The 27218-nt window shown below is 46.5% G+C and overlaps 1 protein-coding gene across 1 annotated transcript; it reads right to left on the bottom strand.

Annotated features, from left to right (window-relative positions):
• RRAGC (Ras related GTP binding C) lies at nucleotides 1-27218 on the bottom strand. The gene is made up of 7 exons (XM_077295936.1): nucleotides 26800-27218; nucleotides 17209-17412; nucleotides 15036-15235; nucleotides 11889-12003; nucleotides 2170-2312; nucleotides 1400-1548; nucleotides 1-939 (listed from the first exon to the last, which is right to left on the bottom strand). Exons 1-7 carry the CDS (start codon nucleotides 26983-26985, stop codon nucleotides 788-790), a joined length of 1149 nt encoding a protein of 382 aa, XP_077152051.1. The 5' UTR covers nucleotides 26986-27218; the 3' UTR covers nucleotides 1-787.

Raw genomic sequence — 27218 nt, 5'->3', positions numbered from 1 at the left:
TGACCAATATGGCACCCTATGCTTACTGTGCGCTTTATTTCACAACAAACTATGTAATCAAATAAAGAAAAAAAAAAAAAAACTATGTAGGCACCAGCCCAAAAAGGCATTTGGAATTAAGCTGAAGAACTGCAAGTTTAAAGATTATCTGACTTTGCGTATACAGGTGTGCACCTGACTAAGCAATACAGTGAAACACTACTGAAATAGAATCCCAGTTATTTCCAATTGTCTCTGGGAATGAGCATTTCTTCAGAACGTCCTCCTCGTATAGGATGAAGCACGTCACTGGATTCATGCCGGTCTACATCTCAAGCAGAGCAGGAGAACACCTCCTTCTGGAATGTTTTCAGGTCCAGAGGTTGCGTTTTGTGAACCAGGCAACCCCAGGTATTTTGTGATTCCCAAGTTTGATAATTATGACAATAGAACTGCAATGAAGTCGGCATAAACCAAAAAAAAAAAAAAAAAGTATATGAACCAGGTAAGATGACATGCGACTTCTCACATGCACACAGTTTTTTTTTTTACAATTAACAGAAGAAAACAAATCCAAACCAAAATGATCCTATTAAAATATAAAAGGGGTTGAATTGTGGCGGCAATGCAACTATGTCACTATGATCAGACACTTAAAGGATGGTGCACAGCAGACCATGGAAATCCACAAGGTTCCTTCTGTCTGTAGTATCCGGTATCTCTTGCACTGGCCTTGTCACAAGTGACGCACTCCATTTGGTGGGCAGAGCACGTGGGCTACTGGTCGGAAAGTTCACAAGGTGGTCGTTTAGATGGCGTTTGCAGGTGTGCCATTGTGAGTCACTGCATTGAGATTTGGACTGCTGGCTTGCTGGCTGAAGGTCCGATGGGTGGAAGCCCCCACCTCAAAAACTTCATGGATGGCTTTTCGAAAGCAGTGGAAATTGTAGTCTATTAATCCTGCAAAAGATGTCAAAATATACATCACCTATTTATTGAAGAAAAACTTTTGGGGGGCTTTAGTATTACAAACTCTACTTACTAACATTTTTCTCATGCTAAAAACTTAAAGTCTAATGTTAGACACAAACTGAATTTTGAGATCACTTCTACATCTTTAGGTCTGCCTTGATGATGCACCATCAGGTCTATTGCAAGATGATGGTGATGGGTCTGCTTTCTTATTAGCCCCCCAAAAATTAAATTAATACAGCATACAGTGCATACTCTGGAGTATTCATATGGTGAGCACTACCCCCATATTATCAGACAGTTTGCTATGTGTGCTTATATACAACAGTCAGCGCCCATCTCCACCCAGAGGGGAGTGATGAATATACCAAAGCGGCGATTCAAGATGTTACGGTTTAGTGGTGCTGCAATATAGACCTGGATGTCTCCCGTACGGCAATATGCTTACCTTTCCTCTCAAAGCTTTCTTCCCTAAGAATACAAACAAGAGACAGAAATTTTGTAACTTCTTTTAAATAGAGAACAGTGGTGTTGTTGAGCTTGATGATCGCCATAGACTCCTTGTCATATGCAGTCCCGTTACACTCAGCATGCAAGCTGTAGGGGGAAAAAAAAAAAAAAAAAAAAAAAAAAAACACACAACACACACATTAGACATGAAGGTAGAAATGCTTCACTTGTAGGAATAGGAGAGCGGAATATGGAGATTGTTCCACTGACAGTAAAGAAGACCTACCTTTCCTCCAAAATCCTAAGCATTCAATGCCATCTATTAACCTTTATGCATATTGTATACAACATGCCCCATAAGTATGGTCAGTCTACTGTAGGGCTATGCAAAAACCAACAGAAGGGTGTGTTGGCGAGAGGGCTGAAGCCAGGATAGTCACCAATTACCAGACCCTGCTGTAAATATCAATCTCGCACTATTCGGACTACTACAGGGAAGCACAAGCTTAGAGCCAGGCCCACACATAGCATTTAATGGATCCTTCTTCTGTGGGCCTGGTCCTACTGACAAGCCGAGGCGTTCTAATCTGCAGCTATACATCTTCTGACATTCTTATGGGGTGGTTATTCAATAGGGCATCATGTATTTGAGAAAAGGGCCCTGATGTATATCCTCTACATATAAGAAAAGTTAAAGAAAACTAACATTGGTTGTTTTTTTGCTCAGGGTTTTTATACCTGAAGGTTCTAACAGACATGGACATTTACCTGTATATACAAGATACATCTATCACCACATCAATCATATCACAGCACAGCTCGTAGGACTGCATGTCTACAGGAGAACTGTCCGTTGCAATATAGATCTTGCTGACCACATCAAATAAGAAAGCCTTTTCAATGCCAGAATTCTGAAAGACAAAGGGAGACAGGTAAGCATTGCATTCGCACGCAAAATATACGAGAAAAATCACAATTAACATATGCCCCCACAAATCGCAAACAGAAATCTTCGTTTGCAGATATAAATGAAAAATTAAATGGCAAGGTATCGATATTCTAATGCACATCAGCCATCGCTATGGTAAGCAATATAGAAGGACTAATAAAACAAAAGCAAAAAAAATCAATCATGACACGCCTAAAACATGTATGACATATATCTATAAAAAAAAAAAGGGAACAGCACAATAAGTTCTGGCGGGTGCCAGGCCTCCCAGGCAAAAAGTCCAATACTTGCCCAATATAGACAGAAGAAAAATGAAGGCAGCACTCCAAAACTTTCAAGGTGAAAAAAAAAGTGAAGTGAATCACCAGCCTTGGAGGATGCTCATTCAGTTGAATAATTTTGTAGAAAAAAAAAAAAAAAAAAAGGAGATCACAGGCATGGCACAAAACTAAAGTAATTTCAAATGGCAACTTTCTGGCTTTAAGAAACACTAAAAGAAATCAAGAACAAAAAAAAAAAAAAAAAAAAAAAATATAATGTGGTAGTCAGTAATGGTTACTTTTTTAACCAAGCATAGGGGAAAAATTATGGACTCACTCAATTTTGAGGAAAAAAAAAATCAATAAATTATGGAATCGCCTTGTAAATTTTAATTCCCAAAACACCTGCATCAAATTAGATCTGCTCGTTAGTCTGCATCTAAAAAAAAAAGAGAGTGATCACACCTTGGAGAGCTGTTGCACCAAGTGGACTGACATGAATCATGGTTCCAACATGAGAGATGTCAATTGAAACAAAGGAGAGGATTATCAAACTCTTAGAAGAGGGTAAATCATCACTCAATGTTGCAAAAGATGTTGGTTGTTCAGTCAGCTGTGTCTAAAATCTGGACCAAATACAAACATGGGAAGGTTGTTAAAGACGAAGGAAGACATCAAAGCATCAAGACCGGAAACTTAAAGCAATATGTCTCCAAAACAGGAAATGCACAACAAAACAAATGAGGAACGAATGGGTGGAAACTGGAGTCAACGTCTGTGACCGAAATGTAAGAAACCGCCTAGAGGAAATGGGATTTACATACAGAAAAGCTAAACGAAAGCCATCATTAACACCTAAAAAGAAACAAGGTTACAATGGGCTAAGGAAAAGCAATGTGGACTGTGGATGACTGGATGTAAGTCATATTCAGTGATGAATCACGAATCTGCATTGGGCAAGATGATGATGCTGGAACTTTTGTTTGGTGCCGTTCCAATGAGATTTATAAAGATGACTGCCCGAAGAGAACATGCAAATTTCCACAGTCATCAGGTAATGGCACTGGGGAGATGGCTGTCATTACATCTTCAATAAATGCACAAGTTTATGTTGATATTTTGGACACTTTTCATATCCCATCAATTGAAAGGATGTTTGGGGATGATGAAATCATTTTTCAAGATGATAATGCATCCTGCCCCATAGAGCAAAAACTGTGAAAACATTCCTTGAAAAAAGACACATAAGGTCAATGTCATGGCCTGCAAATAGTCCGGATCTCAATCCAATTGAAAATCTTTAGTGGAAGTTGAAGAAAATGGTCCATGACAAGGCTCCAACCTGCAAAGCTGATCTGGCAACAGCAATCAGAAAAAGTCGGAGCCAGATTGATGAAGAGTACTGTTTGACACTCATTAAGTCCATGCCTCAAAGACTGCAAGCTGTTATAAAAGCCAGAGGTGGTGCAACAAAATACTAGTGATGTTTTGGAGTGTTTTTTTTGTTTGTTTTTCATGATTCCATAATTTTTCCCCTATGCTTGGTTAAAAAAAAAAAGTAACCATTACTGACTACCACATTTTTTGCTCTGGATTTCTTTTAGCGTTTCTCAAAGCCAGAAAGTTGTCATTTGAAATGACTGTAGTTTTGTGCCATGTCTGTGATCTGCTTTTTTTCTACAAAATTAAACAACTGAATGAACATCCTCCAAGGCCGGTGATTCCATAATTTTTGCCAGGGGCTGTATACGACAGACAGGGCTGCATTCCAGAAAGGGCCATCACTTCATAAGTAAAATCGGCAACAATATTAATGCACGACCTGGTAGAACTTTCCAACACAGGGAACTTTAACCATTTGCCTCATTTTCATGGGACATTTTCTGGTATCCTAAGTTTGCAACGCTTTCAGACTGGTATCATCATTCCAACAATGGGAATATAATCCATAAAAAGGTCCATTAATGCAGTTGCTGCAAACTAGGACTTGTAAGTGGCAGTAAAAGACAAAGCAGGACAGCAGCAGCAAAAACAACTGTCCGTCGATTGCATATTTTTATCATCATCAACCCTTTTAGTGATGGCCACAGTACAAGTGCAGCAATTGTGCCCTATCGCTATATGGAACAGGTATAGTTTCATTTCAGGTGTAAAACACAGTGTCCACCTACATTAGGTGGTGGGAAGAAGCAGAAGATAGCAACGGGAGAACAAGGCAAGTGCTAATGGTGAATATTTAGTTCCCCCAGAAAGTCTATAAAAAATTCAGTATGCCCCAAAAATATAAAAAAAAAATGTACCACCTCAAGCTATCCCCCAAGACGACTTTGCAGAATTACTTGGAAGATATTCAACCATATAAAAGGTGCTGTAGTGCAGGACAAGACGTGCACTCTCGCTAGTGCTGGTGCAGACTGAACATGGAGGGATACTCCAGAATATAGTCCTATATAACAACAGTCGCACTCAATGAGGAGAGTTCTTCTGAATTTTGTTAGTCAAAAAACGTGGTTTCTTTATTGTGAACAAACAATATAAAAGGTGCTGTCAAGAGATGGGGGAAAACAGTGAAAAGGGGCAAAGAAAATCACCTAAGCATAGTATTTAGTTCAAGTGAAACACATGTGTGTACTGCTTTAAGGGAACGAGTGCATGCTAATAGATGCTAACAACCGCTCTTACCCAGGGCGGGCCAGACGGGTGAAAGAGAAGGAGGTAATAGAATACAAGGGTGGGCTTGATTCACTTAAACCTTCCCGGTGAGGCACGTCGTCATTGGGACCACTCCCTGCACCATATGCGACGACCGCAGATCTCCGCACCCGCCGTATAAGATGACCCCCGGACTTATATGGCAAGTATATCCCAAACTCTATATTTTAAATAGAAAAGTTGGGGGTCGTCTTATATGCCGGAAAAATGATAATTACTTACGGGTAATTTGATTTTCCAGATCCATGACAGCACCGGTACATGAGAGATGGTCCCGCCCCCAAGAACAGGAAACCTGCATAGGAGATAAAAGATGGGGGCGGCACCTCTCTCCTCAGTTTGTTTACAGAGAATGTAAGGTAACCGCTATGTTAGTTTTAGGCATATAAAAAATTATATTTAACTCTAAGACTATTTATCTATTGTTATGTTAAGTGGTTATTACCCCATCTTTCATTTGTGTCTCTTTTTTTTTTTTTTTTTTTTTGTGAATCACACACCATCACCAAGATAGGGCGGGAACTAGAGCGGTGCTGTCATGGATCTGGAAAATCAAATTACCCGTAAGTAATTATCATTTTTTCCCTTCCCCATGACAGCACCGGTACATGAGAGGAAGAAATAGAAAGAACCTCTAGGGTGGGACAACAGCAGATAGTACTTTCCTACCAAAGGCAAGATCTGATAGCCCCAGATTCAATCTATAATGGCGGAAGAAAGTAGAGGGAGAAGACCATACTGCTGCATTACAGATTTGCTCTATCGATGCATTTGCCCTCTCTGCCCAAGATGTGGAAATAGCCCTCGTAGAGTGGGCCGTAACACCAGGTGGAGGGACCTGTCCCGAAGAGGAATAGGAAAGTGATATAGCCATACGGAGCCAACGTGCAATAGTCGATTTTGTGGCCTTTTTTCCCCTGTTTGCCCCCTGAAAGGAGACAAAAAGGGCTGTAGACTGTCGCCATGGTTTTGTCACTTCTATATATTGAAGAAGGCAACGTCTGACGTCCAAGCAATGGAAGGTTTCTTCTCCCTGGGATTTTGGATTGGCACAGAATGAAGGCAAGATTATCTCCTGGTCCCTGTGAAATTTCGAGTTGACCTTAGGTAAGAAGGCCGGATCAGATTTTATAATTACCCTATCCTCCAGAATTTCAGTATACGGAGGGTCAATAGATATAGCCTGAAGCTCACTAATGCGTCTGGCTGAGGTAAGGGCAATCAGGAGAACTGTTTTTAGAGTTAGCGCTTTTTCCGATATGGAGGAAAGAGGCTCGAAGGGAGAGGAGGTCAAGGCGTTTAAAACTAAATTTAAATCCCAGGGAGCGACCTTTGGACGAGGTTTGAATGGTCTGGCTGTAAAGGAGGCCCGAATGAACCTACACACCCAGGGGTGATCAGCCAATTTTTGGTCAAACAAGGCGCTAAGCGCCGAAACTTGCACTTTTAGAGTGCTGGTAGATAATCCCCTCTCCAGACCCTTTTGGAGAAACTCTAGGATTTCAGATATAGGGACCTTCTGAACGGTATCAGTTATCCCTCGGCCTGAGAATTCTAAAAATTTTCCCCATACCTTTTGGTATTTATCAGTTGTGACTTTTTTTCTACTGGACAGTAGAGTAGTAATTAACGGATCCGAGAACCCCTTTGCTAGCAGAAGTCCCCTCTCAAGTTCCAAGCAGTGAGGTGTAGGCTGTGAACCTGAGGATGTGTCACCGGACCCTGGTGCAGAAGGTCTGGGACCTCTGGAAGTATCCACGGGTCCGAGATGGACATACGTCTGAGCCAAGTGAACCAAGCTCTCTTTGGCCAGAAGGGTGCGATTAAGATTATGCGTGATTTCTCTTCTCGGATCTTCTTCAGGACTGTAGGGATCAATGGGATCGGGGGAAACGCATAGGCTAGTTGGAATTTCCATTGGTGTAGTAACGCATCTACTCCTTCCGGGTTCTCTTTCGGGTTTAGAGAGTAGAACCTTTTTACTTTTCGATTCTGCCTTGTGGAAAAAAGATCCACTTGAGGAAGCCCCCAGACTGCACAGATTTCTCCAAATATTCTTTGATTTAGCGACCACTCGCCCTGGTGCAGGACGTGATGACTCAGAAAATCTGCGTCAAAGTTTTCCGACCCCTTTAAGTGTGTACTTGTGAGGGATAAAAGGTGGTTTTCGGCCCAAAGAAATAATCTTCCTGCTTCTTCCATTAGGGAACTTGATCTGGTTCCTCCCTGTCGATTTATATACGACACCGTTGTGCTGTTGTCGGACAATACTACTAAATGTTTTCCTTTGAGGTCTTCTTCTGATTGAAGAATTGCTTGCCTTACTGCTGTCAATTCCCTCAGGTTTGAGGAGGCTGATTGCATCTGTGGATCCCATAGACCCTGTAGGATCCGATCTGATAGGTGTGCTCCCCAACCTAACGGGCTCGCATCCGTGGTCAGTACCACCGGATTCTGGATTGACCATGGGACCCCTTTTTTTAGATTCCCGGAATCTAGCCACCAGCTTAGAGAGTCCCAGACATGTTGTGACAATACGATTTTTCGGTTTAGATTGTAGGGTATTCTTGTTTGTTCTGACAGGATCTCCCACTGTAGGTCTCTTGAATGAAGTTGTGCCCATTGGACCGCCGGAATTGTTGCAGTAAGCATGCCTAGGAGAGACATGGCTTCCCTCACCGAGACGTATTGGGCCACCTGTATTTGTGTTATTCTTTGTTTTATGACCTCGATTTTCCTGTCTGGAAGGATACAGATCTGTTTGATTGAATTTAATTGGATCCCCAGGAACTCCTGTATCTGGGCCGGAATCAATCTTGATTTTTTTAAGTTTATTATCCACCCTAGTTTGGTTAGTAGCTCTCGTACTGTCGTAACTGCTTTTATGCAATCTTCTTGATTGTCTGCTATCAAGAGGAAATCGTCTAAATAGGGCACTAGCAGAATGTTTTCTCTCCTTACGAAGGATGCTACTTCCGAAATTATTTTTGTAAAAATACGAGGAGCTACCGATACCCCAAAGGGGAGACATTGGTATTGTAGATGGGTGTAGACCTGCCCCAGCTGCACAACCAACCTCAGGAATTGTTGATGCTCTCTGCTGATTGGCACATGATAATAGGCATCGGTAAGGTCTATCACTGCCATATAACATCCTGGATACAGCAGTTTTACCGCCGTTCTCAGAGTCTCCATTTTGAATTTTTCTACTCGGATGAATTTGTTTAATTCTTTTAGATTGAAAATAGTTCTTAAAGATCCATCCAGTTTTGGAGTGAGGAAAAGGGTGCTGTAAAATCCCCTTCCTATTTCCTGTGAAGGTACTCTTACCAGGACTTTCTTGTCTAGAAGAAGACGAACTTCTTTTTCGAGAACTAACTGGTTCTTTTTGGCCACACGAGTAACTTTTATTCGGTGGGGAGGAAGGGAGATGAAATTTAACCGTAGACCGTCTGATAACAAGTTGATTATCCATTGGGACGGCTGTAAGGTTACCCACTGATGGACAAAAAACCGTAACCTTCCTCCCACCTGGAATATGGCGTCATTGTTTAGGATCTGGTTTTGGGGGTTTATTGAAAAGAAAACCTCTTTCTCTTTTCTCACCCCAGGGTTTCCCCCGTGTGGTTCTATCCGTTGGGCGGCCTCGGCCCCTACCTGATCCTCGAAAGGACCGACGATTGTCATACCAACGTCGTCTAAAGAAGGGAGGTGGAGGGAAGTGTTTTTTCTTGTCCGCCGCTTTTTCTAAAATCTCATCTAAAGCGCTGCCGAATAGATATTGACCCTCACAGGGGACTGCACAGAGCTTCACTTTGGATTGGAAATCAGCATTCCAGTTCTTTAACCATAACGCCCTTCTTCCTGAATTTGAAAGGGCACTAGCCCGGGCAGCAAACCGCACAGAATCAATGGCAGCGTCCGCCTGGAATCCCGCTGCATTTTGAAGTGGAGGGATGACTTCTAGAAGTCTGTCTCTTGGACATTTGTTTTTTATTTGGTCGCTAAGTTCCTCCAGCCATTTAACCATGGCACGGGCAGTACAAGTAGCCGCTACTCCAGGTTTAAACGCCCAAGTTGAGGCCTCCCAGGTTGATTTTAGAAAGGCATCCGCCTTTTTATCTAGGGGGTCTTTTAGGGCCCCCATGTCCTCGAAGGGAAGTGCTATGCCCCTGGAGGTACTTGCGATAGCCGCGTCCAACTTAGGCGCCTTTTCCCATTTCTCGCAAATTTCCTCACTAAAGGGATATTTACGTTTTAAGGCCTGGGGAACTGAAATCTTTTTATTCGGTTTTTTCCATTCTTTTTTAATGAGATTTAGAATGTTATCATGAAACGGGAAAACTTTTCGTTTCTTATCCTCCAAATTACTGAACATAGAGTCCTGAACTGTTTGCTTCTCTTTTGGCGTCTCAACCCCCAGGGTGGACCTGACCAGTTTTAGCAACTTCCCCACATCTTCTGATAACACATAAGGCCGGCCACACTCTTCATCTGAAGAGTCCAGGTCCGAACCCTCGTCGGGCGGAAGCTCACCCAGTTCACCCTCGGATTCTACGTCAGATGCCTGGGCAGACGTAGGGAATGGGTTTACGGAGCTCTGCAATCCATGATGTTTTAACTGCTCCTTTACAGTGCTTTGTACTTCGCTTCTAACAATATCTTTTATATTCTGAAGCAAAGATGAAGACTCTTCAGACACCGTTTTTTCTATGCATGAGCGGCACATACGCTTTTCATACGTTTTGGGGAGGCTTCTATCACAGAGTGCGCATACTTTATGCTTTTGTTTAGAGGTGACTTTTTTTCCCTGCATATATACAAAAAACACAGTGTCACTGACATGTTTTTTGCCTTACAAAGGCACTCACCCACCGGACCCTTAGTACCACGACAGGCTGTGGGATTTCAGCTGGGATCGTCGATTCCTTCAGATCTGCCATCCTGCAGGAGACTGTTCCCAGCGCCTGCTTGCCGCCTTGCACTTTTAAATATGGCGGGCAGGAAGCGGTGTGTGCGTCTCTGAACTTTCTCTCCCCCGGGGAGTGTCAGCACACCGCTTCTTCAGCGTGTAGCGTCACTTCCGGTTCAATCCCGGAAGTTCCCCCATTCAGTCGGCGCCAGCGTCGTGATGGGTACGCTCACTTTTCTCCCTCGGCCCAGCCTCCGGCCAGGAGCGGACGCCGGGGAGTCCCCAGTGGGAAAGACGCATCTGCAGCTCCAGGTATGGAGGTGACGCGCACACGCCGCCACCGCTGCTCCCACCGCGGACCTCGGTCAGAGACCAGCATAGCAAGGGAGACCTCTCCCCATGCAGCACCGCAGGTTCCCCGCAAGAACAGGAAACCAAACTGAGGAGAGAGGTGCCGCCCCCATCTTTTATCTCCTATGCAGGTTTCCTGTTCTTGGGGGCGGGACCATCTCTCATGTACCGGTGCTGTCATGGGGAAGGGAAAAATACGGTACCTATTCTCCCCTCCCGTGCCGATGCTGTTCCACTGGCGTTAGCATTCACGTTCCCGTGGCTCACGTGAGGTTGTTAGAGCCCTGCGTCCATTCAGCACAGGTGTCACTCTCCCCTCGTTATCGAGCGGTAGGGAGAGCGGTGGCTGGTTGTACATCTGAAAGCAGGGAGAGTGACACCAGTGCCCTAGGAATGGGAGATGAGGATACGGGCTTTTATTTTAACCAGGGCCAAACATGGGGAGTGAGAAGGGGTTGTCTTAGTAGTGGACAACTCCTTCAAGGATGAAAGGTTAGCAGTTTATTACATGGGTTTCAACAGCTGCTTATGAAAATTGTCTCTTCAGAGAGATTTAGAGGACTAGAACTCTAGTGCCACCTAATGGAAGTAGCAATCCTAGCAGTCAATATGGACCCTGTAACGAGCCTTGTTACAGGACTTAGGATAAAAGCCAAAACCAGAATTTCAATTTGCAGACACAGTTTCAGGGTGCTGCCCCTCATCAGTGCAAAGGGCGAGATCTGGTTTGGCTGGAGAAGAGGCCTTTGACCGGGATTTAAGGGATAACGTTTCTCCTTGGAGGAGAGTGACATGCCAAGGTGAGGAGACTTAAGCCTTGCAATGCTCCTCTGGAAAATTAAACAACAAGTGTCTGCAAATTGAGATTCTGGTTTGGCTTTTATCCCAAGTCATGTGGCAAGCCTCGTTAAACGGTTGATTTTTAGGATTGCTACTTCCAATAAGTGGCAATGTGGCACTAGAGTTCTATCATATTCCTCTCAGAAGAGACAATTTGCATATTTAATTTCCCTGAGGAGCACTGCAAGGCTTAAACATCTCCTCACCTTAGCATGTCAGGCTTGACATGTCATTCTCCGAAACATTATCGCTTGAATCAACAGCTTCTTTCAAAAGTTATGTGCACACAGGAGTGTATGAGTATTATAGTGTTGTGGAAGCAACTTTGCATTTCAAAGGGTGAAGAGTGTGGCAAATAAGCAACATTTACGCAATTAAATACTCAGAATTTCTGAATTCACACTCAATTATTCCATTTAGATCACTAGAATTCCATGAAGAAACGAGAATAAAATATACTCACAGATATGAAAATGTTTAGCAAGTTTTCTAATGTTGGCAATTGAGGAATAAGTTTCTGCACAACTTTGCTGAAGGCTTCAAATATTGAGTGGTCATAAATACTTGTCAGGTAGAAGCTGCAGGAAAAGAAAACCAGTAATATCATAAAAAGCCATCAAAATAGCTGAGAAATGCTTTAACGGACTTGGCCACATTATTTTGATAAATGTTCTGTGCACATGGTTCTGTGGCACTTACTAGTATCTAGGTATTTTAGGCTTGTCTCCTTTGGGAAGCTTCACCTGCCTGTTAGTTATGAGTTTGGTGGGAAGGCTGCACGATCAAATGCCCAACACATTTGATACAATAAAGTGGCCAACCGCTTTAAAAAATGTACAGCTGTAATATCAATGAGGGATTACACTTAGTAAGCATTTTCTTGGAGGCTTCATTGGACGGGGGAAGCACAGAAAACCATAGGTGAAGTTTGCTGCCACCTGGAGGCTGGCACTCACAGCACACCTCTCCAAAGGTCTACGCCTGGCTTTACGACACCCAGATACTACTCACTTTAGCTTGGTGTCACCTGGGAGACAGACAGGTCAGAACAGCAGCCTGGTTTTGTCCTTGGTTATGGAACATCTAACTTCCCAGTGTGAGTCAGACCCAACAAAAGAGGCATCACATCCGGGTAAATCCTGAAGATGACCCTGGACCTCCCAAGAGGTTCATCGGACCACCAGCAAATGTGAGTCAGTCGTCCCCCCCAGCAGAAACCTTACAGCAGAGGAAATTCAGCAGGTGGCCCTACAATCCAAATGCTTCTCGGACTACCTAACAGAATTATTTGGACCCACCATAAAAAAAATAAATAAATAAAAAAACGAGTCCGGACCATTAAGTTCCCCTCTCAGTATCACAATACTTTGCCTACTCTCTCCCAGAAAGGCTGAATTACCACGCAGAGTTCTCCATTGGACATAACACTGCAAACAAACCTGACTGTACTCTTGACAAGTTTCCAAATCAAACCGATCTCTTCCTCCAGGCGTTGACTTGCCTCTTAAAAAAAAATTAGTGCTACTTATTCAGAAACTGTTGTTAGTAAAGACCTGGGAGCATCGGGGCACACCAAACCCTATCAATTACCTGCAACTAATTACTATTGATCGAGGGACCAAACTAGATTTGGACAAGAGTCACTGCAGCAGCACCCGGGTTCATCTTTTTAATGAATCTATTCTTACTATCAGCACTAAGGCGGCCATCATTTAATATAACTGGATGCCTGCTGCCCTATGAAGCACTTTTCCCTATTCTTTTCAATTAGCCCTGACTACATGGCAAGCTCATATAGACATCTGTGGTCATACAGAACTATGATGGGTCATGTCGGATTAACATGTCTGATCTTGTTCCCAATGAGATCGATAAGAGGTGTCTGACAGAATGACTAAAAATGTGTGTTCGCAAAATGGAGTGTGGCGGTCAGGGGAGACAGCTGTCGGCTGACAGTCATCCACTCCCTAAAGCGGACCATATACAGGGGTTGGACAAAATAATGGAAACACCTGGAAACATCAACAAAAGTTAGTTTAATATGGTGTAGGTCCACCTTTTGCAGCGATTACAGCCTCAATTCTCCGAAGTATGGATTCATACAAGGTGTGAATTGTTTCCAAAGGAATTTTAGCCCATTCTGCAGTTAAAACACCCTCCAGTTCTTTGAGCGACGATGGCGGCGGAAATCGACGTCTAACCTGAATCTCTAAAATCAACCATAAATGCTCAATAATGTTGAGGTCTGGGGATTGTGGGGGCCAGATGAGATGCTCAACTTCATTAGAATGTTCCTCGTGCCATGCTTTAACGATTCTAGCTGTATGAATTGGTGCATTATCATCCTGAAAGATGGCGTTCCCCTCCGGGAACAGTGCTTGAACCATTGGGTGCACTTGGTTGCCCAAAATGCCTAAATAATCTCGGCTGTTAATTCTTCCATGAAGGGATATCATTGGCCCGGCAGATCTCCACGAAATAGCACCCCAGATCATCAGACCCTCCGCCATGATTTATGGTTGGGAGAAGGCAGTCTGGATGGAATGCTTCTTTCAGCTGTCTCCAAGCGTACACTCGGCCGGCGGTCAGAAATAGGGTAAACGATGATTCGTCTGAGAATATCACATGTTTCCACTGCTCGAGGGACCAACTCTGGAGGTTTCTACACCACTCTAAATGCTTGGAAACATTTGTCATTGAGAGCAGCGGTTTTCTCATTGCAGCTCTTCCATGGAATCCAGATTTGTGCAGCTCCCGACAAACAGTTTTCGTGGAAACTGGGTTCTGTAGGTGTTCATTGAGCTCAGCAGTGATTTTCGGAGCCGTGGTCTTGTGCTCCTCTCTCACAATTCGCTTTAGAGTCCGACGGTCTCTCTCAGTCAACTTTGACTTTCGGCCGGACCTGTGCTTTGCTGCAGACGTTTTTCCTGCTCTTTCAAACGCAGTCATTACTTTGGAGACACTACCTCTTGACACGCCAAGCATTCGGGCACTTTGTTACACTAGCGCCTGCCATACGAGCACCAACAATTTGGCCTCTTTGAAAATCCGAGAGGTCTGCCATTGGTATCAGGTTCTCATCATTGTTCTTACAATTATGCAAAACAAACAGTTAATTTACATACACATATCACATAACACAAATAATCAACTACAAAACATTACCATATGTCACGGTTTGCATGTTTATCACATATTCAAAGATTATGATGCCAAAACGTTAGGTGTTTCCATTATTTTATCCAACCCCTGTACATTATACAGGCTAGCAGAAGTCTTTCCCTACTCCCCACTGACCTGAAGGCTCTGCTCAGCATATAGTTGCTGTGTTCTCTATGGGAGAGTCACTGTCAGAATGATCTAACAGCAAGTCTCCGAACAAAAGGATCAGCAACTAAATCCCTACTGGCCAATCCTCACGTGCCCTGACCTAATCTAGGGAGTACTGTTGGGGGTCCCACATACACATAAGATGGTCAGCCAAGCCTGCAGAAATTGCTGGGGTCAGCAGACTTACTCATCGGCTACCGGGCCTTTTAGACCATCCCACTTCAGTACATTGCGGAGTTTAGGGGATAGGAAGGGCAGTGTGCCATCAGTAGTAACGCACCTTAAGTGAAGTTTTTCCAGTCCAACATCAGCCAGATCATCATTAGCCCTCTGGTGAATGTCCCTCTGAGTTTCTATCTTGTGGTCATCAGACAAACCGTCTACTTTGTGAATGAAAACTTCAAAATTCATGTCAGGATTTGCTTTATACGCTTTAGAGACTGTAACATGGAGTCTTGATAGGGCTTCCATGTAATCGTCCTGCAAGGACACAGCAATGAGAAGACAAGTTAGACATGGACAAGTGCTGAGCTTTGCATGTAGCGAATGATCAAGAAAATCATCAATGCAGCGACTGAGAATCCATATGCACTTGTGTATCATGGCTGCCCTGCGAAGGGTAAATTCAACAATTCCAAGCTGTGGAAGCCCGTAATGTCAGACGCCACAGTCATATTGTGTTGTGGCCGCCAGGGCTGTGGAGTCGGAGTCGTGGAGTAGGAGTCGGAGTCATGGAAATTGAGAAGTCGGAGGTTTGGCTTACCGACTCTACAGCCCTGGTGGCCGCTATATGTGCGCTGTGTTCTCCAGGATGCACAAGGACGGCATTGTTCAGTAATCACTTCCGGCTGGGGGGTAAATTTGTATATAATTGTGTAGTAGAGAAGTAGCTGTAGAAAATAACTGCATTACAGTACAGAAATAGTTTATTGACACTGAACATGGTTAAGAATCCGTGGGGTCGCTTTCTCTGGAACAGTTTTCTGGAAAATGCAGTATGTGATACAACTACAATGAGCGCTGTGCAGGAGTAGGGGCCCCCACACCGACCGTCCCTGTACAAAGGAGTGCGTGTAGAGAAGAACACGCTACAGTATCCATGAGCGCTGGGCAGACCAAGCTCCTGCACTCCTCATTGTGAGCATGCACAGGCAGTGTCTTCATTAAAGGGGCCTAATGAAGAGGTACACATCACTTAATGAGTCAGTGGCATCTTACAATCAGGCACTGAAGTACACTTCTGCAGCGAGTTACATAGCCAAAGTGGCAGAACATTGCACAAATTACCTGGGTGGGCCCTACACATGCACTAACCCACCCACTTTGGTGAAGCTGGATGGTACTAGTGTGAAAATGTCAAGAGTTTTAAAATTTGAGCAAATTTCGCGTTGCACAAAAATTGGCAACTTTTTAAAGGGGTTTTATGCCCAGTTTCTGGGTAAATGCCTTATTGAATATTGGTAAAGCCTATTTTTACATTGTTTTCTGCATGAAGTCAGCAAAATAGGGTAACCACCCCATTACAAAATCTAAAATAGTTTAGTTATTTTTTAACCCCTTGACCCCAAAGCCTGTTTTCACCTTCCTGACCGAGCCAATTTTTACAATTCTGACCACTGTCACTTTATGAGGTCATAACTCTGGAACGCTTCAATGGATCCCACTGATTTTTTGCGGGACGAGTTGACATTTTTATTGGTACCATTTTCGGGCACATGACATTTTTTAATCGTTCTATTCCAATTTTTGGGAGACAGAATGAACAAAAACCAGCAATTCAAGAATTACTTTTTGTTTATTTATACTGTTTCGTGTGTGGTAAAATTGATAAGACAGTTTTATTCTTCGGGTCCGTACGATTACAGCGATACTCTTTTTATATAGTTTTTTTTTGTCACTTTTACACAATAAAAGCTATTTTATAGAAAAAAATTATTTTTGCATCGCTTTATTCTTTCTGCTGATGGAGCTGTATGGCAGCTTGTTTTTTTGTGGGATGATGTTTTCCGCAGGACTATTTATTTACATTTGTCTTTTTGATCGCGTTTACTGCACTTTTTGTTCGGCGGTATGATAAAGCATTGTTTTTTGCCTCTTATTTAGATTTTTTACGGCGTTCACTGAAGTGGTTAACTAGTGGAACAGTTTTATAGAGCGGGTCATTATGGACGCGGCAATACCAAATATGTGTACTTTTATTGTTTATTTTTAATTTATATAAATGCAATTATTGGAAAAATGTGTTTTTTTCTTGAAAATTTTGAGTGTATAGTGTACTGCTGTTTGCGGGAACACCAGATGTCGGGTAGAGGTTAACTATAAACTTTCAATTTTACAGTCTTTGCCCAGCGGAGCCTCCAGGTAAAATATTACTGTTCCACAATCTGTGGGTACACTAATACAATACAGCATAGCACTACAGACGCCTGTGTTAGCTATATGTGGTATATCACCTGGGCATCTATCACATAGATTAATGCTCCCGTCCCTCTGAAAATCATTTCATAGTCAAACGTAGGGTCGAAAAAATCCACTTGTCCTGGAAAATCCCAGATCTGAAAATTGACAAAAGAACTATTGGAGATGTCATCCTTGTAGATCTTGTTGGTGCTCTCCAAAAACAAAGTTTCATTCGGTGACATCTTGTGGAACACCACCTGCAGGGCAAAACACAGGAACAGTTACTTGGATGATACAGACAGCTTTAAAAGCAGCAGTACTTTGTTTCTTGCACATCGCTGGAGTGGTGCTTTAAGAGAATTACATAGACATATTGTGCCATACTAAATACTTTACACTACAGTGTCCAGAAATTAGTAAAGTATCGTCCATAGATCTGTGCATCTAAACCTAGGGATGGGAATTATTTGGGGAAGAATGTTGACATTAGTCAGACACATCACGGCTTGGCTGTAGATGGATGACTTGCTCCATATGGTAAGGGTTTCGATGTAAATGGTTGTGTCCAGGAAGCGTAGCAGAGACTAGAAGGACCCATTTAAGCAGGCTGATTGACATTAATATAGCACCGACATGAGAGATGATCTGTGGTCAGGTGGAGCATTTACACTGAACAGGCTGCATCGAGAGCCCCCTGTGCGGAGGAAACGGACCCGACCCCAGGAGCAGCGCTACACTGGGGAGGCTGAGGGACCCCCCATAGCAGGTATCCGCCGCAGATATCTTGCGGCAGGGAAGAGAAAGGCTGGGCCCCCCCGATCCCCACCATCTGCACAGCACCGTCGGGGGAAAAGCTTGCCGTTCCTATCCTCAGTGGGACAGGAAAAACACTGGTGGGTGGAGTGGAGAGGGTCCTTTTAACCGCTTGTTGTTCCTGTCCCACTGAGGGTAAGAAGGACGTCCTCCAATGGTGCTGTCAGGTGGTGAACTGGAAAAAAAAAAAAAAAAGTAAAACATTTTCCTGTTTCTACAGTCTGAATTCCATCTGCTGAAGATACTGTAGGAAATAACGGTCTCCCGGGACACTTCACCCACTCTTAAAAACCCCTTCATGAAGCAAAAAAAGCATTTTCAGGAGTACTAGAGAGCATGTTTTTGAGCACCTTGGTAAAAAAAAAAAAAAAAAAAACCAATACGTGCAAATTCTCGTACTGCTTGTCTTTACTACTCTAAAGAATGGCAGACAACAAGGTAGTTCTACATAAAAGGAATAACCCACCTCCCAACATTTACACAGTACACGTCTATGTATCACATCAGAAGATAGTTCTTATGGCCGACACACCAATCTGTGACATTATGACACCCTCCATGTCCGATCCCTTGGCGTCCCCGAATAGTGTGAGCACTAGTGATGAGCGAGTATACTCGTTGCTCGGGTGGTCTCCAAGTATTTCGGCATGCTGGGAGATTTAGTTTTCGTCACCCCAGCTGCATGATTTACGACTGCTAGCCAGGCTGAATACATGTGAGGAATGCCTGTTAGGGAATCCCCACATGTATTCAGCCTGTCGAGCAGCTGTAAATCATGCAGCTGGGGTGACGAAAACTAAATCTCCGAGCACTGCAAATACTCGGAGACCACCAGAGCATGCTCGGGAAAACCCAAGCAAGGAACATACTTGCTCATCACTAGTGAGCACACAATGCCTGAACAATCTAATAAGCTCTGGTCACATTACTCAGGTTCGGCCATATCTGGTGGAACACACAGACACTGTTTTAGGCCCCATTCAGATGCCAGTGTTAAGCAAGTTTCAGCAATGTTTAGTCAGTGTGTCCGTGTTTACCATCAGTGATTTACACATATGGATGAATAAAATTCTTCTATCCATAAGGCCACGTTCAGTCAAAACCAGGAGTGGGTGATAAATACAGAAGTGGTGATGTGTTTCTATTATACTTTTCCTCTGATTGTTCCTCTCCTCAGTCCTGGCTGTACTAGTCATTTTCAGTTATGCACAAAACGTGGCTAATCATGTTTGGTGTACGTACTATTGTGCTAGGTAGCATCTGCTGATATCTGGCATGGGCAGCTAGAAATCATTCATGGATGAATAGGTGAAGCATGCCAACACCGCATCTTCTAGGCATCTACTACTGTCCTGAAGTCCCGGAGCCCAGCCTCAGCACCACGGGCAGATTTCTCCTGCCATCATACTACACAATCACAAGTGGTTTCTATTCCACATTTCACTACCTCTGTGTAGAGAGCAATGATCACATTAAACCCATGTACATTACAGAACATACTGAAACCTAAAGAGGAAATAGCACACCATTAACTATTTGGGGTGATACTTCTGGAAACACCCACCAGAGTTTCCAGCCCGGTGACTAACCTTCAAAGCCATATTCAAGTAACAGAGCTTCCCTGAAATAAAGTTTTGTGTCCCCTGGCATCAGAGCTGGCGCTACCTCAGCTTCCACTGCTGCCAGCGATACAACACATCATAAAGCCTCCTTAATGATGACTGGGAACACTCACGTTTGTTCCAAAACACAACAGGAAGTTTAATAAGCATAAAGTTCTGCATTTTGGATCCAAATTTTGTCAAAAAAAAAAAAAAAAGCTACATAGCCTGCCCTAAATTATGTGTTTGATCTCTAGAAATGGGGAACTGATAAGAGGCTCAAAATCGTTGACATGTTCCATTTTTGGCACATAATTTGTGATGAGTTAACGTGCTTGAATAAGGTGTTAACAGGGCATGCAAGGGTGCGGACAGTGTGTTCGGCGTGCTCGATGAGCCACAATATATGCCACGATAGTCCAACAAGCATGCAATCCCTGCTTGTGTTGCACCTGTCGAAATTGTTAAGTTTTGCAAGAAGTGCAGGCGCGGGGACTCGAACATATTATTCAAGCACGCCGAAGACACTCAATTAGCACAAGAGCATGTTCAGATAACACGTTATGCGAGCACCTTCGCATAATACAAGTGTAAATGGACACCAGCCAAGAGGTGTCCTAAGATGACTAAGGGTACCTCACAGTGGCACTTTTGTCGCTACGACGGTACGATCCGTGACGTTCCAGCGATATACATACGATCTCGCTGTGTCTGACACGCAGCAGCGATCAGGGACCCTGCTGAGAATCGTACGTCGTAGCAGATCGTTTGGAACTTTATTTCGTCGCTGGATCGGTGTGTGTGACACCGATCCAGCGATGCGTTCGCTTGTAACCAGGGTAAACATCGGGTTACTAAGCGCAGGGCCGCGCTTAGTAACCCGATGTTTACCCTGGTTACCATCGTAAATGTAAAAAAACACAAACCGTACATACTCACATTCTGGTGTCCGTCAGGTCCCTAGCCATCTGCTTCCCGCACTAACTGACTGCCGGCCGGAAAGTAAAAGCAGAGCACAGTGGTGACGTCACCGCTGTGCTCTGCTTTCACTTTACGGCCGGCACTCAGTCAGTGCGGGAAGCAGACTGCAAGGGACCTGACGGACACCGGAATGTGAGTATGTACTGTTTGGTTTTTTTTACATTTACGATGTAACCAGGGTAAACATCGGGTTACTTAGCGCGGCCCTGCGCTTAGTAACCTGATGTTTACCCTGGTTACCCGGGGACTTCAGCATAGTTGGTCGCTGGAGAGCTGTCTGTGTGACAGCTCCCCAGCGACCACACAACGACTTACCAACGATCACGGCCAGGTCGTATCGCTGGTCGTGATCGTTGGTAAATCGTTTTGTGTAACGGTACCCTTTGGAACTGCACTAAAAGGATTATGGCTCCAGCCATGGTGATAGATTTTGCCCTAATTGGCACCACTTTTAGAATCTTGTAAATTGATGCCCATTATTACAATTGTCCCGTCAAAAGGGCAAACATACAAGTAGGCCTCAGTAGCCATAATACCAAGGCATCAGCGCCTATAAGCAGAAACTTGCCAGAGTTCCATGGGGCAGGGGACGGTGCAAGGGGCAGTAGTGGCTACAGCTGGCAGAGTAAGTCTATGGGCCACAGCCTTCTAAAAAAATCTGTGCCATGAAGACGAGCGGACAATTCTACAGACCCCAATCTAGAACATGAAACTGGCTAAAATGCAAGAACTCGTTGGCCATCCACATGCTGGGGAGTTTTTTTTTTCCTGAAGTGGTTTTGGCGTCAATTTTATTGAAAGCCAGGTGAAGAACTGTCAGGTCACTTCACAGCTTTTGAAGCTTGAAAGGTGGTATAAAAAAATCTAAATAAAATATGGAACATATGTGAAGCAAGTGTTTTTTTCATTGCTGTGTGTTAAGTTTATTGAGCACTTTCTATGGCGGATTCCAGGCAGAACCCTCATAAAAAAAAGGCTGCGCGTGCACATACCCAAACATGCAGTGCATTTACAGAATTTCATTTACAGATTGATGCAGGTTTTTTTGTCCCAGATGAGCCCACAAATACAAACTGCTGTTAATTCCCCGAAAGGGAAGATTTGAAGCCCGCCTGAATAGGTGGCACACCACAGGCAGATTGGCACCACCGAACAGATCCTATCCATATGCAGATCCACTTTGCTTAAAACTGCAGAAATGCCATAGTCACCTGCAAAATCCACTTTGCATTCCAAGCAAATGTTTTCTTGATTGAGCCTACAATACCACCATGTGTGGCCATAAGGAGAAAAAAAAGGGGAGAAGCCAGCGCTGCTTATGGTCAGAACGCAAAAATGTCTCATTTTTGAAACTCAGAAATCAATATGTGCACTTTATGTTTTGTGTTCTGACCACAAGCAGCGCTGGCTTCTCCCCCTTTTTTTACTTGGCCATAGGGAGAGCCTTGCTGAAAATTACATGATTGATTCCATTCACTAACAGCAAGCAGCGATGAAATGTGCAAGAAACTGACACGTTAGCAATTTGCTGAATCTGGCATTATTCAACAAGTGTGTTTCAAAGGGGGCTGTCCACTACTACAATACTGATGACCAGCACCAGGCTCCCCCATTAATCAGCTCTGGTGCCGGATGGAGCGGAATAGCAGAGCTCAGCACAGTGCGTACTGGCCATTCCCGAGTACTGTCACTCAGCTGCTACTCACACCAATAGGAGACTGGCCACTACAAACTGAACAGATCCAAGCTACTCCGCTCAGTACCAGAGCTAGCCAGTAGGGGAGCGAGAGGTCTGCCCCCACTGATCGAATATCGATTTTCCAATAATGGGTCTAAACATAAGCAGGCCACACTTCAATCCACAATGCAAAAAGCAAGGTACAGTATTGGCAGAGGTGTGAGCAATATTTCAGCTCCGGAGCATGCCCATAGCCCAGGAGCCTGCACCCACTGTTTCCATAGCGCTATTTTGCAGTTAGGTCATAGGTTGGGTGATCCATTTTTATAGTAATTGACAACTCCTTAAAACACATAAAAGCCAATATACCACTAAAGCATACACGGATTTTCTAGAACGTTAGAAACCGCATTTTGTAACAATAGTTATCCAGCCCTGAAATGGACAAAACTTCTGGTCACTACTCGGATCAGTACGGGACAATTAGGGCTCTTTTCCATCTGCGAGAAACACGTCCGTGTCTCGCATGTGAAAACCAAGCTCTGGCGCCGGCACTTTGGAGCAGAGCGTGCAGCTCTATGTATTGCTACGCGGCCGCACGCTCCGCTCTGAAGTGCCGGCGCCAGAGCTTGGTTTTCACATGCGAGACACGGACGTGTTTCTCGCAAATGGAAAAGAGCCCTTACAAAGGTATTCTCAAGTTTGGAAGTGGTTCCGTCTGTAGGACAGCGGATAACTTCCTGATCACAGAGGGTCCGAGGGCTGAAACTCCCACCAGACCTGAGACTGGTGCTCTCAGAGCCCCAGGAGAACAGAGCGCTGGTCAATCATGTGCTATGCATCCATTCATTCTTACGGGAATGCCAAGGAACAGCACTCAGCTATCTCAGGAGGTCCCATTGAGAATGAATTGCGTGGCAGAGCGCATGATTGGGGGTCTGACTGCTGAGACCCCACCAAATGGGAACTTATCTCCTATCCCATGGATTAATCACAGCATTATTCACAGAGGGCCCTTCAGAGACATGTTTCTCGGGATCAGTGTGGGTCCCAGCAATCAGGAAATTATACCCCATCACATGGATAAGCCACCACTTCATTCACAAAGGGATCTTCAGAACCCTGGCTCTCGGGATCAGCGGGGGCCCCAGTGGTCAGCATCTTACTCCCTATCCCATGGGCTGACCATCATTTCATACACAGCCCTGGCTCTCGCGATCAGCGGGGGTCCCAGTGGTCGGGAGCTTATTCCCTAGCCCATTCGTACACAGTCCTGGCTCTCGGGATCAGCGGGGGTCCCAGTGGTCGGGAGCTTATTCCCTAGCGCCCCTTCGTACACAGCCCTGGTTCTCGGGATCAGTGGGGGTCCCGGTGGTCGGGAGCTTATTCCCTAGCCCTTCATATACACAGCCCTGGCTCTCGGGATCAGTGGGGGTCCCGGTGGTCGGGAGCTTATTTCCTAGCCCCGTCACACAGCCCTGGCTCTCGGGATCAGTGGGGGTCCCAGTGGTCAGGAGCTTACACCATATCCCATGGATCGCCAACTACCTTCACAAGGGGCTCGAGCCCTAGCTCTCGGGATCAGTGGGGGTCCCGGTGGTCGGGAGCTTATTCCCTAGCCCCTTCATACACAGCCCTGGCTCTCAGGATCAGTGGGGGTCCCAGTGGTCCGGAGCTTATTCCCTAGCCCCGTCATACACAGCCCTGGCTCTCGGGATCAGTGGGGGTCCCGGTGGTCGGGAGCTTATTACCTAGCCCCTTCGTACACAGCCCTGGTTCTCGGGATCAGTGGGGGTCCCGGTGGTCGGGAGCTTATTCCCTAGCCCCTTCGTACACAGCCCTGGTTCTCGGGATCAGTGGGGGTCCCGGTGGTCGGGAGCTTATTCCCTAGCCCCTTCGTACACAGCCCTGGCTCTCGGGATCAGTGGGGGTCCCGGTGGTCGGGAGCTTATTCCCTAGCCCCGTCATACACAGCCCTGGCTCTCGGGATCAGTGGGGGTCCCGGTGGTCGGGAGCTTATTCCCTAGCCCTTTCGTACACAGCCCTGGTTCTCGAGATCAGTGGGGGTCCCGGTGGTCGGGAGCTTATTCCCTAGCCCCGTCATACACAGCCCTGGCTCTCGGGATCAGTGTGGGTCCCGGTGGTCGGGAGCTTATTCCCTAGCCCCTTCGTACACAGCCCTGGCTCTCGGGATCAGTGGGGGTCCTGGTGGTCGGGAGCTTATTTCCTAGCCCCTTCATACACAGCCCTGGTTCTCGGTATCAGTGGGGGTCCCGGTGGTCGGGAGCTTATTCCCTAGCCCATTCGTACACAGTCCTGGCTCTCGGGATCAGTGGGGGTCCCAGGGGTCAGGAGCTTACTCCCTAGCCCCTTCATACACAGCCCTGGCTCTCGGGATCAGTGGGGGTCCCGGTGGTCGGGAGCTTATTCCCTAGTCCCTTCATATACACAGCCCTGGCTTTCGGGATCAGTGGGGGTCCCGGTGGTCGGGAGCTTATTCCCTAGCACCTTCGTACACAGCCCTGGTTCTCGGGATCAGCGGGGGTCCCAGTGGTCGGGAGCTTATTCCCTAGCCCCTTCATATACACAGCCCTGGCTCTCGGGATCAGTGGGGGTCCCGGTGGTCGGGAGCTTATTCCCTAGTTCCTCCATATACACAGCCCTGGCTTTCGGGATCAGTGGGGGTCTCGGTGGTCGGGAGCTTATTCCCTAGCCCCTTCGTACACAGCCCTGGTTCTCGGGATCAGCGGGGGTCCCGGTGGTCGGGAGCTTGTTCCCTAGCCCCTTCATATACACAGCCCTGGCTCTCGGGATCAGCGGGGGTCCCAGTGGTCGGGAGCTTATTCCCTAGCGCCCCTTCGTACACAGCCCTGGTTCTCGGGATCAGTGGGGGTCCCGGTGGTCGGGAGCTTATTCCCTAGCCCCTTCGTACACAGCCCTGGCTCTCGGGATCAGTGGGGGTCCCGGTGGTCGGGAGCTTATTCCCTAGCCCCTTCATACACAGCCCTGGTTCTCGGGATCAGTGGGGGTCCCGGTGGTCGGGAGCTTATTCCCTAGCCCATTCGTACACAGTCCTGGCTCTCGGGATCAGTGGGGGTCCCAGTGGTCAGGAGCTTACTCCCTAGCCCCTTCATACACAGCCCTGGCTCTCGGGATCAGTGGGGGTCCCGGTGGTCGGGAGCTTATTCCCTAGTCCCTTCATATACACAGCCCTGGCTTTCGGGATCAGTGGGGGTCCCGGTGGTCGGGAGCTTATTCCCTAGCCCCTTCGTACACAGCCCTGGTTCTCGGGATCAGCGGGGGTCCCAGTGGTCAGGAGCTTACTCCATATCCCATGGATCGCCAACTACCTTCACAAGGGGCTCGAGCCCTGGCTCTCAGGATCAGCGGGGGTCCCGGTGGTCGGGAGCTTATTCCCTAGCCCATTCGTACACAGTCCTGGCTCTCGGGATCAGTGGGGGTCCCAGTGGTCAGGAGCTTACTCCCTAGCCCCTTCATACACAGCCCTGGCCCTCGGGATCAGTGGGGGTCCCAGTGGTCGGGAGCTTATTCCCTAGCCCCTTCATATACACAGCCCTGGCTCTCGGGATCAGTGGGGGTCCCGGTGGTCGGGAGCTTATTCCCTAGTTCCTCCATATACACAGCCCTGGCTTTCGGGATCAGTGGGGGTCTCGGTGGTCGGGAGCTTATTCCCTAGCCCCTTCGTACACAGCCCTGGTTCTCGGGATCAGTGGGGGTCCCGGTGGTCGGGAGCTTATTCCCTAGCCCTTCATATACACAGCCCTGGCTCTCGGGATCAGTGGGGGTCCCGGTGGTCGGGAGCTTATTCCCTAGCCCCGTCACACAGCCCTGGCTCTCGGGATCAGTGGGGGTCCCAGTGGTCGGGAGCTTATTCCCTAGCCCCTTCGTACACAGCCCTGGTTCTCGGGATCAGCGGGGGTCCCGGTGGTCGGGAGCTTGTTCCCTAGCCCCTTCATATACACAGCCCTGGCTCTCGGGATCAGTGGGGGTCCCGGTGGTCGGGAGCTTGTTCCCTAGCCCCTTCATATACACAGCCCTGGCTCTCGGGATCAGCGGGGGTCCCAGTGGTCGGGAGCTTATTCCCTAGCGCCCCTTCGTACACAGCCCTGGCTCTCGGGATCAGTGGGGGTCCCGGTGGTCGGGAGCTTATTCCCTAGCCCCTTCGTACACAGCCCTGGTTCTCGGGATCAGTGGGGGTCCCGGTGGTCGGGAGCTTATTCCCTAGCCCCTTCGTACACAGCCCTGGTTCACGGGATCAGTGGGGGTCCCGGTGGTCGGTAACTTATTCACAAATATTCGGGGCCAACGTCCCTAACGTTTGGAGCATTGCCGTTTCCATGGCAGCCCTGAGGATGTGGACGCGGCTCCTTCTCGGCGCTCCCACGGGAAGTGACCACAGCCTCCCAGCACACGGCCGCCACCGGCCAGACCTGGAGGAGCACACAGGCTACACCGGGGATGGAGCCCGCTCCGCTCCGCACGTCTCCTGGGAGGAATGCTACTGTGTCCGCATAGGCACTGCATGCTGGGAGCTGTAGTCCCCGCCTCACCTTCTGGATGGAGGACTTGCCGCTGCGCCTCATGCCCATGAGGAGAATCCGAGGCTTGCTGTCTGACGCTGTGGAAGTCTCGTCCATTTCCGACTCATCAGCCCCGTAACCAAAGTCCTTGGGGAAAGAGTCGGCAACCCCGTAGCTGCCGGACATCGGCTCCTCCACAGAGTACTGAATAGACATTGTGGGCTGTTATAGACGCAGGCGCCTTGTTCCGGTCACCATAATCCGGCCAGCACTGTCACGTGACGCACGGCTCCCGGTAGCCCGTTCTCCGCAGACCTGCCCCACCTGGCGGCGAGTGGTATGACAGCTGATCCGAGTCTTCTCCTATTGTTATTATCGTACCGGGAAATAATTACTCCGCTCTCTGTTTCTTTTTCCTATAGCTACCAAACCCTCAGAGCAGCGCACGC

This window comes from Ranitomeya variabilis, chromosome 3 (assembly GCF_051348905.1).
Source record: "Ranitomeya variabilis isolate aRanVar5 chromosome 3, aRanVar5.hap1, whole genome shotgun sequence".
Taxonomy (NCBI): Eukaryota; Metazoa; Chordata; class Amphibia; order Anura; family Dendrobatidae; genus Ranitomeya; species Ranitomeya variabilis.
The sequence above is the reverse complement of the archived record's forward strand: the minus strand, read 5'-3'. Positions and strand labels throughout refer to the sequence as shown.